The sequence below is a fragment of the Phodopus roborovskii genome, unplaced genomic scaffold, assembly GCF_943737965.1.
Source record: "Phodopus roborovskii unplaced genomic scaffold, PHOROB, whole genome shotgun sequence".
Taxonomy (NCBI): domain Eukaryota; kingdom Metazoa; phylum Chordata; class Mammalia; order Rodentia; family Cricetidae; genus Phodopus; species Phodopus roborovskii.
Genome location: NW_026126407.1, coordinates 15,008,523 through 15,024,550, shown reverse-complemented (window position 1 = coordinate 15,024,550; position 16,028 = coordinate 15,008,523). Strand labels below are relative to the sequence as shown.

The 16,028-nt window shown below is 42.5% G+C and overlaps 1 protein-coding gene across 1 annotated transcript in view; it reads right to left on the bottom strand.

The window, feature by feature from the left end:
- The window catches only part of Dnah9 (dynein axonemal heavy chain 9), a 329,177-nt gene extending 320,313 nt beyond the window's left edge, over positions 1-8,864 (bottom strand). Inside the window, exon 1 of the mRNA XM_051180369.1 lies at positions 8,414-8,864. Within this exon, the coding sequence (XP_051036326.1) occupies positions 8,414-8,824 (411 nt within the window). The 5' untranslated portion in view covers positions 8,825-8,864. The remainder of the gene's footprint in view (positions 1-8,413) is intronic.
- Between the last annotated feature and the right edge of the window lie 7,164 nt (positions 8,865-16,028).

Below are 16,028 nucleotides of genomic sequence, written 5' to 3'. Positions count from 1 at the left end.
AAGGAAAGGATTTTCCTAGGATCTCAAAGGCTGAGACTGAATCTCAATTGATCCTTGAGTACTCATATTCTTCCCTAGGTTCTGGCATCATGGCACATCCCTTAGAGGTTGACAAACATAAACCAACAGAGGAAAAAGTGGGGGGGAGATTTGCACTGAATTTTGTAGGGTTTTGAGGACCAGAAAACAATGGCTAAAGTTCTGAAGAAATGAAAATCTATTCATTCAGTTATACATAAGCATGATGAGTGATTACCGTATTAAAATATTTAGTTCCTCTATGGTATATATCTTAACTGGTAGAAAACTTTAATATTTAGTGTGTTTGCATGTGTGAGTAGGATTTCCATGAAGATCCAGGGTGGGCAGGACTGATAGAACCATTATTAGTAAGTCAGCGCAGGCCCTCCTGAGAAACAAAATCTAACCAAAAAGTTGGTAGGAAAGGGAGAGAGCCTGTGAAGCCATAGGGGAAGTATGTTACAGATACAAGGCAGAACTAGTACAAAGGTCCCAAGATAGAAACCCATGTGTGTGATGGACTAGTGTGGAGACCAACATCACTGAACCAGGATGAGAGAAAGAGTAGGGAGCCAAATTATATACAGCCTTGCTTATAGGTGTTTTGTTTTTGTTCCCAGGAAAATGAACTTCGTTGACTGGTTCTGAGTGGCATGGTTTGATATCCTTTGGTAGGTATGCACCAGCTACTATGAACTCTAGGGTCGAGTGGTTTGGTATCAGGATAGTGATCAAATTGTGAATGACTGGAGTCTATATAAATTCTGAAGGTGCATCCAATATCACATGCTAATGAGCGAGTTTGGGGATGGTAGGAGGCATAAAGAAGTTGATGTGATACTATAGGTCTTCAGCAGAAGAAACAATGTCATTCCATCATGGAATATGGGAAAGGAAAAGGATGAAGCTCGTCAGGAAGGATGAACAGCTTGTACTTGGACATCAGGAATTTGATGCATCTATTGTATATCAAGGACACTCTGGGTGGTAAGATGGATAAGCCTTCTGGGGGTTTGAGGGTTCAGGAGTAAGGCTGCAAACAACAAACCTGGAAGAAATCAAGCACAGGTGGTTTGACACATTTTGAAACTGACTGAGAGTTCCAAAGTAAGGAGGGTTTATAGACAAAGGAAGATATCCAAGGAGTGAGAACAACACAGGTTCTTATGTTCAGAAGCTGGGAGGGGGGGCACCATCAGCAGACACCAAGGATGGAGTGAGGATGGAGCTGATAGTCCTGACCATGTGAAACAACTGAAGAGTTGGGGTCCTGGGAGCCAAAGGGAGAATGTTCATCTGTGGAGCAGAGGTGACTCATGAACCACCCACAGTGCCAGTGGGATGGGCACCAATTATAGCAACTTGATGTGGACCAGCAGACACTACTGGAAATACTGCAGTTTTTGTCTTCTCTCAGGGAGTGTGGGAGTGAAAGCCTGAGCGGACAAGAAAGGTGACTGGGATAGCAGGAGAACACATTCCAGAATTGATTTAAAGAGAATAGCCAAATGTGGTGCCACAGGCTGAGACAGGAGGATCATGGGTTCAAGGACAGCCTGGGATACCCATGATAGACATTGTCTCAAAATATCTTCTAAGGGTGCAGAGATAGATCAGTTGGAAAAATGTCTCCTTGGCAAGCCAGAGGACTCAGCTGACCTCAATTTCTAGAACCCACAAAAATGTTACATGTGGTGGCCTACATTTGTAATGTCAGTGACGGGGAGGTTGGGGGATGGGCTTTGAGGCTTGCTAGCCATCCAATCTAGTCCAAATGGTAACAACCCCCTAGACAAGTGAGATGACTTGCTTCAAAGGAGGTGAACATGACAGTAACACCCAAGGTTTTTTTCTGGCTTCCACACACATGGGTATATACAATGTCTTAGTTAGGGTTTCTATCACTGTGAAGAGACACCATGACCACAGTAATTCTTATAAAGAAAAACATTTAATTGGGGTTAGCTTACAATTTCAGAGGGTCACTCCATTATCTTCAGGGTGGCATGCAGGCAGACATGGTGATGGAGAAGGATCTGAGAATTCTACCTCGTGATCCGAAGGGAGCAGAAGCAACTGTATCCGCAATGGGTGTAGCTTGAGCATAGGAGATCTCAAAGCCCATTCCCTCAGCGACACACATCCTCCAGTAAGACCATACCTATTCCAACAAAGCCATACCTCCTAATAGTGCCACTCTATATCGGTGACATTTTCATTCAAATCACCATGTTACACACCCTAGCCCCAGTAGAACCATAGCCATAACATAATACAAAATGCATTTAGGCCAACTTCAAAAGTCCTCATAGTCTTAAACTTGTTTAAAAGTCTAAAGTTAAAAGTTTCCTCTGAGATTTATGCAATACCATAATTACAATACCATATAAAGTTAAAATCAAAAAGAAGATCACATACTTCCTACAATGGCAAAGGATTTACATTACCATTCCAAAATGGAGAAGAGGGAGGATAGTGAGGAAATACTGGACCAAAGCATATTGAAAACCAGCTGGGAAAACTTCAAACTCTGCATCTTCATGTCTGATGTTAAAATGCTCTTCAAATCTCTAACTCTTTTCAGCTATGTTGACTGCAACATACTTCTTTCTCTTGAGCTGGTCCACTCCTGCTTAGTAGTTCTCCTAGGTAGATACCTCACAGCTCTGGCATTTCCAAGATCTTAGGTTCTCCAAATTAATCCAGGCTTCACATTTACAGCTTCACATAATTTTCTCCCAAGGCCTCCATGCAGGGACACTGCTGACACATAGTTGGCCTGGGTTCAGTGGCTTCTCTTAGTCACTGATGAAGAGTCTGTAACCCCTTTCTTCTATCCTTGAGTCTAAAGCAAGAACCAAGTAGCTGAAGATGCTATGGCCCCCTCATTCAATTACATCTTCACCAGCTTTCTGTTTAAGATGGGATCCTTCACCCTATGCTTGGCTATACTGAAACTGGATTTGTAGGCTGGGCTAGCCTCAGACTCAGAGATCTACCAGCCTTTGCTTCTAGAGTACTGGAATTATAGGTATGCACCGCCTCACCTGGCTCTAAAATTTTCTTGAATTCATTTTCATAGGTTGGAAACTTAGCTGGGTGGAATCTTGCTATGAGGTTACCATCCCTTTATTCCATCTCTTAATCTGTTTATCTGCCTGGACACAGGATTTAGCTCAGTTCCACTTCCTGGTGCCCCCTTTCTCAATCTGTATATTTTGTGTTTTCATTTCCTCAGCTTGCTCCTTTTCACTATAATCTTCATTAGAATTAACACTAGTAACCACATAACAGAGTCCACACTAGGCTGTTTTGAGATTTCCTCTGCCAACAGAATGAATCCAAAACTTTTCACTTTAGCCCCAGACAGACTTTTCAGACAAAGGCAAAAAGTAGCTATATTTTTTTTTCACCAAAATGTCACAAGAATGACCTGTAGGCAACATTCTAAAACTCTTCTCATCTGAAACCTCCTGAGCCAGGCACCCCTGCTCCCCACCCAGCTCAAATAACTGTAAGCAGCACTGTCTTCAATGCTCCTACTATTAAGGCCCATTAAGCAGCACTTAAAGTATTCCACTAATTTTCTAACCCACAGTCCCAACATGGTTAGGCCTATCATAACCCCAGTTCCTGGCACCAACTTCTGTCTTTCGTTTATTTGTTTTGCTTTTCAAGACAGGGTTTCTCTGTGTAACAATCCTGGAACTCAATTTGTAGACCATACTGGCCTTGAACTCACAGAGATATGCCTGCCTCTGCCTCCCAACTGCTGGGATTAAAGGAGTGTGCCACCACCACCAGGTTCCAACTTCTGTCTTTGTGAGGATTTTTATTGCTGTGAAGAGACACTGTGACCACAGCAACTCTTATAAAGCTTACCATTTCAAAAGTTTATTCCGTTATCTTCATGGCAGCATGCAGGCACACATGATGTTGGAGAAGGAGCTGAAAGTTCTACATTTTTATCTCCAGGCAGCAGAAGCACCAGTGTCCACACTGGGTGTAGCTTGAGCATAGAAGACATCAAAGTCCACCCCCACAGCGGCACACTTCCTCCAACAAGGCCACACCTACTCCAACAAAGTCACAACTCCTCATAGTGCCACTTCCTATGGAAGACATTTGCTTTCAAACCACCACATACACATACACACATACACATGCACCCTCACACACAAACATGCAATTGCTAGTCTAACGTATAGCAAGGAATGGATGGCAGAAGATAGTGCTGGGGTATTGGTAAGCAGAGTAGATGTAAGAGTTTGTGAAACCTTTGCTCTTTTGTTTCAAGTTGCTTTCTTCTTCTCCTCCTCCTCCTCTTTTTTCTTCTTTTTCCTCCTCTTCCTCCTCCTCTTCTTCTTCCTCTTCTTCTTTTTTCTTCCTTTTCCTCTTCCTCTTCCCCCCCATTTTTAATTCTTATATTCTTGTTTTTAAAGAAAGCAACAAGGGCATTCACCATCAGGTATTAAGAGTGATGTCACTTGGCTTTTCCCAAGCCCTGTTGACTTCTTGGAGCAGACATGGAGCTTGCAGAGAGTTGGATTCCATGTGGATTGTAGTTTTGCTTAATGAGTATGTCTCAGCAAGTCAGAAGCCAGTTGGGAGATGGCCCAAGGATATGATGACAAATGAACAGCTACTGAAATTGGGCAAAGTACAAGAACCTAAATGTGAGTGAGAGACACCGAGAGGCAATGGACTAGAGGTCCCAGCAAAGTTTAGAGATTATTGTAGTCACGGTCTAGAAGGGAGTAAGCTGGAAAGGAGTTCTGGTGACTGAGCAGCGAGTGCTCTTAGCTACTGAGCCATCTCTCTAGGCCCCCTTTCTTCCCTTTAATACAAATAGTTGCATATTATATATACATTCTGTACTTTAAAAAAATCCATATTAACATATTATTTACAATGATAGCCAAGAACAGGAATCAACCTTTGTCTTAGTTTACTTTCCATTGCTGTGATAACTACCACAATAAGAAGCAGCTTGGGGAAGGAAAATGTTTATCTTACACTTCCTGGTCACAATCTGTAATTGATGCAAGTCAGGGCAGGAATACATGCAACAACCTGGAGGCAGGAATTGAAGCAGTGACCATGGAGGAGTACTGTTTTCTGGCTTGTTCTCCATGCCTTGCTCAGTCTGCTTTCTTATAGACCCCAGGATCACTTGCCCAGAGGTGCTAGCACCCACAGTGAACTGGACCCTCCCACATCAATCAGCAATTAAGAAGATGCCCCATAGACATGCCCACAGGCAAATACAATGGAGATAATAATTGAAAAAAATGCTATATAAATACCATGTAATATTATTTGGCTTTAAGAAACAATTGCTGTGTGTGACAACAAGAAGAACCACGAGGGCATCGGCTAAGTGAAGTGATCCAGTGTAATGATAATGATAATTGATGATGCTGCCTTTCGGGGGGGGGGGTAAGGAACCCATGCACTGTTGGGACCAAGGCACATTGGAAAGACAATGGATTGAAGTCCCAACAGATTCCAGAGACTGGTGTGGTCAAGGTATGGGAGGAAGCAAACTGGAAAATCAGAAGCTCTGTTCAGAGGGGGTGGGCTGGATCACAAAGAAGGGGAAACTGGACAGAACAGACTCAGGGAACCCAGAAGCCATGTGATTGGAGAACCTCTTAATTGTTGAAATATGTGCTAAGTCAGGAGAAACAATGAGAGTCACAAGGAGATAGATGCTACATGACTCCATTTACAGAGCCTGAATTAGGGTTTCCATTTCTGTGAAGAGACACCATGATCACAGAAACTCTTATAAAGGAAAACATTTAATTAGGTCTGGCTTACAGTTTCAGAGGTTTAGTCCATTATCTTCATGGTGCTGGAAAAGCAGCTGAAAATCCCACATCTTGATCCATAAGTAGCAGAAGGAGTCTGTCTCCTACACTGAGCATAGTTTGAGCATGAGGCCTCAAAGCCCATCTCCAGTAATACAATTTCTCTATGAAGGTCACACCTATTCTAACAAGGCCACATCTCCCAATAGGGCCACTCCCTATAGGCCAAGTATTCAAGCACATGAGTCTATGAGGGCCATTCCTATTCAAACCACCACACCTACAGCAGTCAAATTCATGAAGACAAATTGGAGAATACTGTTTGATGGGTTGGCAGAGACAGATATAGGTGTTGTTTAGTGAATGCAGTTTCAATCATGTTGGGTAGGGGAGATCTGGAAGTGTCTGACTCCTGGAAGGAGGGGGACATGGATGAATCTTATGTGTTTTTTTTTTCCAAGATAGAAATAACACTTTAAAGAGTATTCTGTATTGTTAATTCTTTTTGAACAACTTTACAGTATTTAACTGCATAAATGCCCCAATTATTTGTTCATTTATTCCTTAACTGAGTAATTTTGTCTCCAATCTAAGTTTTCTGAAAAGTCAGGTAGGTATTTAGTGCTGTGTACCTGCACTCTTAGCACTTGAGAGGTGGAGGCAGGAGTTAAAGATCAACTTTAGCTACATAGCTAGGTTAGAGCCCAGCCTGGGCTACATGAGACTCTTCCTTAAAAAGTAAAAAGAAAAAAGAAATCCTTTAAAAGTGAATCATCTATTCATTTAATGTGCATGCATATGGGTCTATGTGCATGCATGCCACATGTATACAGGTTCTCCTGATGCATAGAAGGTGTCAGATACACTGGAGGTGGAGTTTTAGACTGTTGTGAGCTGCCTGATTTGGGTGTTGTGACCAAACTCTGGTCCTCTGGAAGTGTGTTTTTGTAAGCATTAAGTCATATTTGCAGGCCCTAAAATTAAAATTAACTTTGCTCGCTGGACTGTACTTCCTTTGTACTTGCACAATCCTGAGTTGTGCTTAAGCCCTCTACATATACCAGTTTGTGTCTCATCTCCGAATCTTTAAAAAGTATTATTTTATTTTGTAAGGTTACATATCTGTGTGTATATGCGCACACATGACTTTAGAAACCTACAGGAGGAAGAAGAGGGCATCAGATGAGGGCATCAAATCCCCCAGAGCTGGAACTATTGGTGGTGTGAGCTGCCTGACATGGATCTTTTGCAAAAGAAATATGAGCTCTTTCATAACTGCCTTTCCTGCTCAGGAGTCAGTGCAACACTTAGATGAAGGCAGCATCTGAGACTACCTGAATCTTTCTTTCCTATGAAGCCAAGGGCTCTTCCTATCATCCTTCACTAGGGAATGTGACCCACAGGTGACCTTCTGTACAAAAGGTGTCCACATATAATATAGTGATAAGACCATTCAATTTCAAAGTATCAGAGAAGTTATTGCTAGTCTAGCTTCCCTGGTCCCTGAGAGCTGGCCCATCCATCATGTTCTTCCTTGGGTTTCTCCCTTCAGTAGCAACTATGGAGGAAACATTAGATGTGGCAAGGAACATCCATGTCCTGGTTCTACCAATAAGTTCAAAGTGCTTATCCTCACTGTCTTCAGTGTCAAATATTTTGAATGCATGGATAGATTTATACATTTTTGCTTCTTTAAGGGAAGCATTTCATGGATGAGAACTTACTTTCTATTTCTGTGTGGTCTGCAGGGTGCCAATCACACAGCTAGCATCTGCATACACCAATTTTGCAACTAGCTGAACCTAGAGAGGACCAACCCCCAGAAGCACAGAAAAGTTTTCTTTCACTAGGGAAGGTTTAAGGTTTAAAGGAGAACAAGAATGTCTCCTGAATACCCTCGTGAAAATCCTCTGAGAGGTAGAGGCTCCATCCATGTGCCTTTCCCCTTTCCAAATACCACTAGCCATTTCCAAAATGATTCTCAATTTCTATAGGAACAGGACTGACCTTTTGGTAAATGGTTACATTGTAAATGAATGACATAAAAGTCAAAACCAAACTGCCTCCCCCAAAACTCTGCTAAGGAAAATAATGTTTAAAGCACCAAAGCTTCTTCACCCAGCAGACCCACTCGAAATACACCCTCTCCCCACTTCACCACTTTCCTATCCTTAGTTCTTGCCTCTTGACTTACAAAGCTGCCAGGACTCGGATACTCCTCAGTTCCCTTTAAAGCACGACCCCGACCCAAGGCTGATTCTCACTGTGGCCAGGACTCCACCTAGGCTTGCCCCCAGCGGGTTCCTTACTGCTCACCAGGGTTTTGATTTCCTTGAAGCTCCGCCTTTCCACTCCTTCTCAGGCTGTGCTCCATCCACAGCTCACTTCTTCCAGACTCCACCCCTTTTCTCTCTCCTCTGGCTGTGACCCCACCCACTCACCCTTCCAAGTATGTTGCCCCACCCTTTTGGCTCTGACTCCGCCCCTCATGCACACGCCTCCCCCGTCGTCGTCGTCCCCCCCCCCCCCCGCCCCGGGCTTCAACCTCTTCTAGTAAGGGGCTACCCACCCACCCTCACCTGCGAGAGCAGCGGTTCTAGGTGCTCCAGAGGCATCGCTGGCAGGTCTCCGCAGAGCACCGCGCCGCGGAGGCTGTGGCTTCCCGGAGGTTCTGTCCTGGTGCGCAAGAAAAAAAGCCCCTTGGCGCCAGCTGGGCCGGTCTCCGGTCCTGCGTCCAGGCAGGGTCGTACCGCCAGGCCCCCGGGCCCAGGCTGCACCACCAGCAGCGGCCGCGGCTCTGTGGCAGCACCATGATCCAGGAATGCTTGCAGCAGCTGGCCCACCTCCGCTGTGCCCGCGCAGCGCTCCCAGGCACCCGCGACTGGACGCAGACTCCGAGTCACGAAAGTCCCCAGAAGCTGCAGCCTCGGGTCGCTGGGCTCCTCATCCTCGGACTCCGCCAGTGCGGCTGGCTTCTCGGCGCCCGGCATTGCGTGCTGCTACCGCGTGTGTTTCCCTAGCGACAGGGAGACCAAATCCTCCCGCCTCTGCTCTCCTTATATTGGGTACTGTACTCTAGCTCCGCCCCATTAAGTTGATAAGGTAGGAAGGGGCTGGGAAGGGGCGGGGTCGCGTCGCTGTTGCTGGGAAACTGGTGGAGGCTCCCATTTCCAGTATGGTCTGGTAGACTGAGGTGTGCAGAAGAAAGCAAGGCAAAGGCTTGCGTGGGATTCCTTTGTCTATGGTGAGATCAGAGTCTTCAGACGCCTCAATACACAAGCAACATAATTCTCTTACTCTATCCCAAATATATAATTTAAAAAGTTACTTCCAATGCCAAATCATAACGCCACAAATGTAAGGAAGTTGGATGCAATACACATGTCTTTTTCCAAGGTGATAACTCACAGACTTTAGGAGAGTACCGTCTGAGAGATTTTTTCTTTTTGCAAATTACAGGCAATCTGTTGGTGAGACTTAGGCCTTAATTGTTTCATTTAAATTTACAATTAAGTAGGTACATGTGGCTAGTAACCACTTCAAACATTTATAATAAATTATCATAAAAATATTCTCCAGTACTTTGCTCTGCCTACGCCTTCATCTGCCAAAAGAGCATCTGTGCTGGGTGATTATGTGGGAGAGGCCCCAGGTCCTTTCTTAAATGTTCTGAAGCACATGTAAATATGTGGCATGCTAAGCATTTCTTCCTGAAATTATCACTTCTCCCAGGCACCATCCTTCTGCATGATCAGAATCAACAGCTTGGGCCTTTGTATGCATGGTGAAGGTGTGTGGGTACCAGGGAAATGGACACTCAGCATGAGGCCCGCAGGTCTGCAAGAATCCACTTTTTGCACCTCCACTCTGATTGTATTACCTCCCAGGGACTGCAGGGTTTCTGAGTAAAGTGGATGCTTACAATAGGCTTCAAAGGAATATTAACAGAGTGGCACTTATCAAAGCAGCTTGGCTTAACAAGACCCCCTCAGGACAACAACAGTGCCTAGAAGCTAAAATGATTGATTTCTCAATAACTGGGACCCAGGGGTTCTGTGATGAAAATGTTTGCATTAGAAAATGGATCTTTATTATGTCTATGCAGAGTGTTTTATCATTGATGCATTAAACAGCAAGCAGAGTGATTAGGAAGAAAGCATAAAAATGAATCTGATAACTGTTATTTCCAAAAAGACATTGCAAAAAATAAAAATGTCAGAGGTTTCCTACATATGCTATAATTCCTTCCTTCATTCCTTTCTTCTGCCCTCTTTCCCTCCCTCTCTTCTTCCCTCCTTCCCATAAGAAGTCCTCATGGCCATTTTGATGGCTAATGTCTCCAATGTATCGATTTGCTTATGTTTTGTACATAGAGTGAACTCAGGGCCATTCACTTCCTATAAGCTTTTCAAATAAAAGTTATGCCACTCTTGCTCTGGCTTTCCTGCCCACCCTGCCGCCACCCCTTCATCTCATTTGTCTCATGCACCAACTATATAAAAACTGATGAATGATGGGGTGAGAAAATGTGTTAATGGGTAGGAGAACTTGCTTGGCAAGCACAAGGATTTGAGTTCAACCCCCACTCCACAAGACCTATGCTAAAAGCTATGCATAACTGTAACCCCAACACTGAAGTGTCAGGGACAGACAAATCCTAAGAACTCACTGGCTACTGAACCTAGCAGTGAACTTCTGGTCCAATGAGAGACCCTTTATCAAGAAAATAGGGCAGGGAGCTATAGAGAAAGATGCCCCACATCCTGCTCTGACTGGTATGGGGCAGGCATGTACATATGAGCTTGTACAAGCATGTGAGTACATACACATACAGAGAGTGAAAGAATCCCTGAAGATGTCTGCCTGAAGGTGGTCTCCCAAACATTGCCATCTGTTTTCCTGTTTCTCTAAAACACACTTTCTGTTCATTTTAGAAGTTGACTTTTTTTTTTGAAGGAAATTTTTTAGGTTTTATTTGAAACAATGTAATATGATATCTATATCTATATCTATATCTATGTCTATATCTATATCTATATCTATATCATCTATATCTATATCTATATCATCTATATCTATATCTATATCATCTATATGGCACAACAAGAAATTACCCCCAAACCTAGCAGTTTAAAATACAATGAATTCTTAATCCCAGGCATTTTGCAGAGGGTGAGGATGCTGAAAACAGCTTGTCTAGATGGTTGTGGATTAGGATCTTTTGAGATGGTGAATGTATAACCCCATCAGGGCTTCATCAACATCCGAAGACCAGAGCAGACTTGGAGTGTCACCTGCAAGATGGCACACACTCTAAATTGTCAGGTCAGGGTTGACTCCTTTTCAAGTTCATGGCCTCTTCCTGAAATTGCTGCTGCTGCTGCTGCTGCTGCTGGTGGTGGTGGTGGTGGTGGTGGTGGTGGTGGTGTGTGTGTGTGTGTGTATTCCTAGGTTCCTAGGTACATATAACCTGCTCAGTCTGCACATTACTTGCCTGTATATATTTTCAGAGGTGACCATTAGTATTGGATAACCAGTTGGTGTGTTCTTCCCTGGGGAAGACAGTTTCTCCTGCTCTCAGCATTTATTTGCCTTTGGTTCTTTAGGGTTGAAGCCTTGTGAGCTTTCCCTCATGCATGTTAGCATGTCTATTGGTATTGTCCTTGTCCAAGTATGGGTTTTCATTTTTACCATTCTTATTCAATTTTATACGTTTACTTCTTTGTATATAGTTACATAATGCACAGTAAAATAAGTAAGTCAACATGGTTGCTCATGCCTATAATTCCAGCACTTGGGAGACTAAGGTAATCACAGGCAAGGACAAGATTAACTTGGGCTATGTAGTAATGTCTTGTTTCAAATAAATAAGAACTGTGGGTTGCATGTTTGTAACCTCAACACTTAGAGATAATTCAAGATTATCTTTGAATTCATATACACTTTCAACTACATTGTGCTATTTGAGACTCTATCTCAAAAGATGTGAAGTTCGGTCTATATAATGGCAGTGCTTATAATTTTGCATTTATAAAATTATAATTAAATATCTTACAAATTAAACCTCATAATAAAATGTGTTACTAGTGGTGTCTTTGTTATCCAGTCCAGTAAGCACTGCTTGCTGTTGTCTCTCTACTGTTCTACTGTGCTTCTTGTCTCTGTTCGATCCAGTTGAGTCTTGATTCCTGGATGGGGAAGCCTTTTATTGTTTTGGCTTTATGACAAGCTTTCTTTCTTTCCTTTTTTTTCTCCTTCCTGTGTGACCATTTCTTCTTAGTCTCCTTGTCTTCTTCTGCTATTCCTGTCCCTTCAACATTAGTATTATGATAACCTGCCTCATCCACAGTCTTCTCAACTTTCACCCTCTTCTTGTATGAACTTATTTATACAAAGCAACAATTCTTCCCTTTATGCAAATGGCTCACACGCAAGTCCTTATGTCCAGCCCAGATTTGGGTGAGATATGATCATTTGGTGTAATACTTCTTATCTTTCAAATTGAGGCAGAGTAGAAGGGAAAAATTAACTAGAGAGAGGAAAAGAAAAGTAGCCCTTTATATCAGAGATCTGGTTTAAGTCTCTCACAAAAAAAAAAAAAATTCTGAACAAACAATTTAAATAAGACATGTTTACTGACAAAATATATGTCTCAAATCCTTTGACTTTTTTAAAATCTATTTTCATCTTATTAATCTCTTCAACTATCCTATGAGTTTAGTAAACCACCTCATAATATCATTTATGTAAGTTGCTTAAATGAAAGTAAATATGGTGGTTTGAATGAGAATGACCTCCTATGGGCTCATGCGATTAAATGTTTGGTCCCCAGTTAATGGAACTGTTTGGAAAGATTAGGAGGTGTGGCCTTGTTGAAGGAAGTATGTCATTGGAGGTGACACAGAGAGTCAAAAAGCCTACCTCTCTGACTGCCTGCCTGTGGGTCAGGATGGAAGCTCTGAGTCCCAAACCTGCCTTCCAGATGTCATGCTCCCTGCCATGATGATAATTGACTAAAACTGTAAGCAAGCCCCCAGTTAAATGCTTTCTTGTATAACAGTGGCCTTGGTCATGGTGTCTTTTCCCAGCAATAAAACAATAACTAAGATAGAAGTTGATACCAGGAGCTGGTTTGCTGTGACAAGCTTGGCCATGCTGTTGTTTGAAGACTGTGGGCCTATGGATTGAGGAGCAGTTGAATGTTGTAAATAGGGCTTCATAGGGAGTTCTAGGAACATAGAAGACAGTAATGTTGAAAGAGCAATGTGTATTGTGGGGACCCAGCCCATGAGGTTTCAGAGGGCAAGAATATCAGCAAGTAGCTTGGAGAACATTCTTACAATACTTTGGCAAAAAATGTGGCTGCTTTTTGCCCTTGTCCCCAAAATCCACCTGAGGCTAAATTGAAGAGTTTGGGAATAATGTCAGTGGCAGAGGAGATTTCAAGACAACCTAGTATTACTGTGTTACACGGTCATTAGTGGTCAGGCTTATGCAGACCTACAATAAAAAAGAGCAAGCAGGGCAAAGAGAAATGCAATGTACAGTTTGAGGGGGGAAAAGAGAAGCAGGAAATGTAATGTTGAAGCCAAGTTCTGTGCTCATGGAGATATAATGTTTGAAGAAAGACCTGATTCAAAATGGAATAAAGAGAGTAGTGTCCTCAGGGAAAGACCCTGCCAGGCTAAGCTTCCTTTACAAAAATATAATTGAAGGAAGACTTCAAAATTAGAAGGCTTCTACAAACACAATTCAAGGACAGATCAAGATTCCAGCCCCAGCAAGTAGAACTTGATAACATCTGCCATGTAGCTCTGACTTTAGAGTCAGAGAAAAATTGTAGCAGTATTGCCTGCAAACTTGTAATGATGGCCACACCACTTTGGGTGTGGCTTCAGGGGGATGGAAGCTGAAAGAGGGAAGCATAAGGTATGGCCTTGCTTGCACAGGGGTTTCTCTTTGGTCAGCTGATCAGGTAGGAAGGGCAGAGAAGAGCTCCTGCAGTTCTTTGTATTTTTCTGTGTCAAGTGTTCCAAAATAAACACCCATTTATCATTTATCTTAGGTCTAGTGAAATAATTACACCCTCACCTTCAAAGAATATGGGAAATGCAGCATAGAATCATCATCCATGGTTGAAGAAAGCTATTGAGGCCAGTAGCGTGACAGGAGCATACCTGCATGGAAGCCCAGAGGGTCACTGTGCGAAGCTATGAAACTGGAGTCTGGATTATGTTAGAGACTCCAAGATTTAGGAAATGCTAGAGCTATGGGATACCTACCAAGGAGAGCTGAATACTTGGTGTGTAATCAGCCCAAGGTAGAAGTACGTTGCAGTCAGAAATCTTGGAAGGGAAAAGTCATCTAAGTCCTTTTCCATCATAGAGATATAAGATTTGAAGTTTGTCATGTTGAGTTTTGGTTTTGCTTTAGACAATTAGTTCCTTTCTACAGCCTTTTCCTTCCCTTTTGGAGTGGTAATGTATATTGTATGCTATTGTGTGTTAGATGTATGTGATTTGCACTTTTGCTTTTGCCTTTATGTAGGGTTACAGTTAAAGAATCGCCTTGAGCCTCAGAAGAGCCTTTGGACTTTTGAGCAGTGTTGAGATTGTGAAAGACTCTGGGGACTTTTGAAGTTGGACTTAATGAATCTTGAATTATGATATGGCTATAAGCCTATGTGGGTCAGGACGAGGAGTGTAGTGGTTTGAATGAGAATGGCCTTCATAGGTTTATATGTTTGAACATTTTGTCCTCGGTTAATGGAGCTATTTGAGAAGGATTATGACATGTGGCGTTTGTTGGAGTAAGTCTGACCTTATTGGAGGGAATGTATCACTTGGAGTGCGCTTTGAGGTTTCAAAAGCCTCTCCCAGACACAGTCTTTCTCTCTGCCTGCCTGCCTGTGGATCAGGATGTAAGCTCTGAGTCCCAAGCCTGCCTTTCTGCTGTCATGCTTCCTGCCATGATGAAAATGGACTAACCTTCTAAAACCATAAGTGAGACTCTAGTTAAATGTTTTTTTAGAGTTGTCTTGATCATGGTGTCTCTTCACAGTAATAGAACAGTAACAAAGACAAGAAGCAAAACAAACATTTCTACTTAATCTTTTTAAGACTCTTAACAATGTAACTTCGAAGTTGTACAGATAGTTATTGCTAAGGCTATGAAAGATGATTCTCTCCAGTAGCCTATGCCCATATTTGGATGTGCACCAGCTGTGATGGTGAGATGACCACCCAGCACTGCCATCAGCATCCTGAGGGGTTCTCTGTCTCCTATGAGACCTCTACTGAAGTAAAGTTGGATCTTTGATTAAGTAACAGGAAACCATTTCCAGGCAAATCAGAGTTAAGGGTAGTTAGTTTAGGAAATATTTAAACCAACAGTTATATAGAAAAAGGACAGTATATGACTCCATCGTGTGAACACAGGCTTCATGAGCAACTCATGCTTGGGCAGCATTACAATGGTTATGTGTACAGTCTTGGGGATTTTCAAATTATGTTTCTCAATGGACATGGCTTATAGCACTATTTAAAGATGAAGTATTTAAATAAAGATTAGGAGTTTAAAACATAGGAGTTGGCTTACTTATAGTTTTTCTTTATTGTTTTGAAAATTTCATGCATGTATTAAATGCATTTTGGTTATGTCACTGACCATTGCTTTAATTGGCAATTTAACACAACCTAGAATGGAAAGGAGCCTCAGTGGAAAATGGTCTATATTAGGTGTAGACCTATGGGTATGTATGTGGAGGGTTTTCTCAGTAGGGTTCATTCAGCTTCAGATTTTTTTTTCTATCTCTCCAGACAGCTCTTAAATAATGACGTACAAAGTTAATATTAATCATGAAATTTCAACCTTAGCTTAGGCTTCTCCCACTATTTCTTATAACTTAAATTAACCCATTTATATTAATCTATGCTCCATCATGTGGTACTGCCTCTCTTTTATCTTGCACTACCTGTTTCCCTCACGAATCTCCTGTCCTCTCCTCTGCACACTTAGATTCTACCTCCTTCCCTCTCCTTCCCCAGAAATCTTGCCTTATCCTCTCCTGCCTAGCTATTGGCTATTCAACTTTTTATTAAGCCAATCAGAAGGTGCTTTAGGCAGTGACACATCTTTACAATGTCAATGAATATTCTATAATTCCAGACTACTGTAGGTAGCACCATTCCCTAG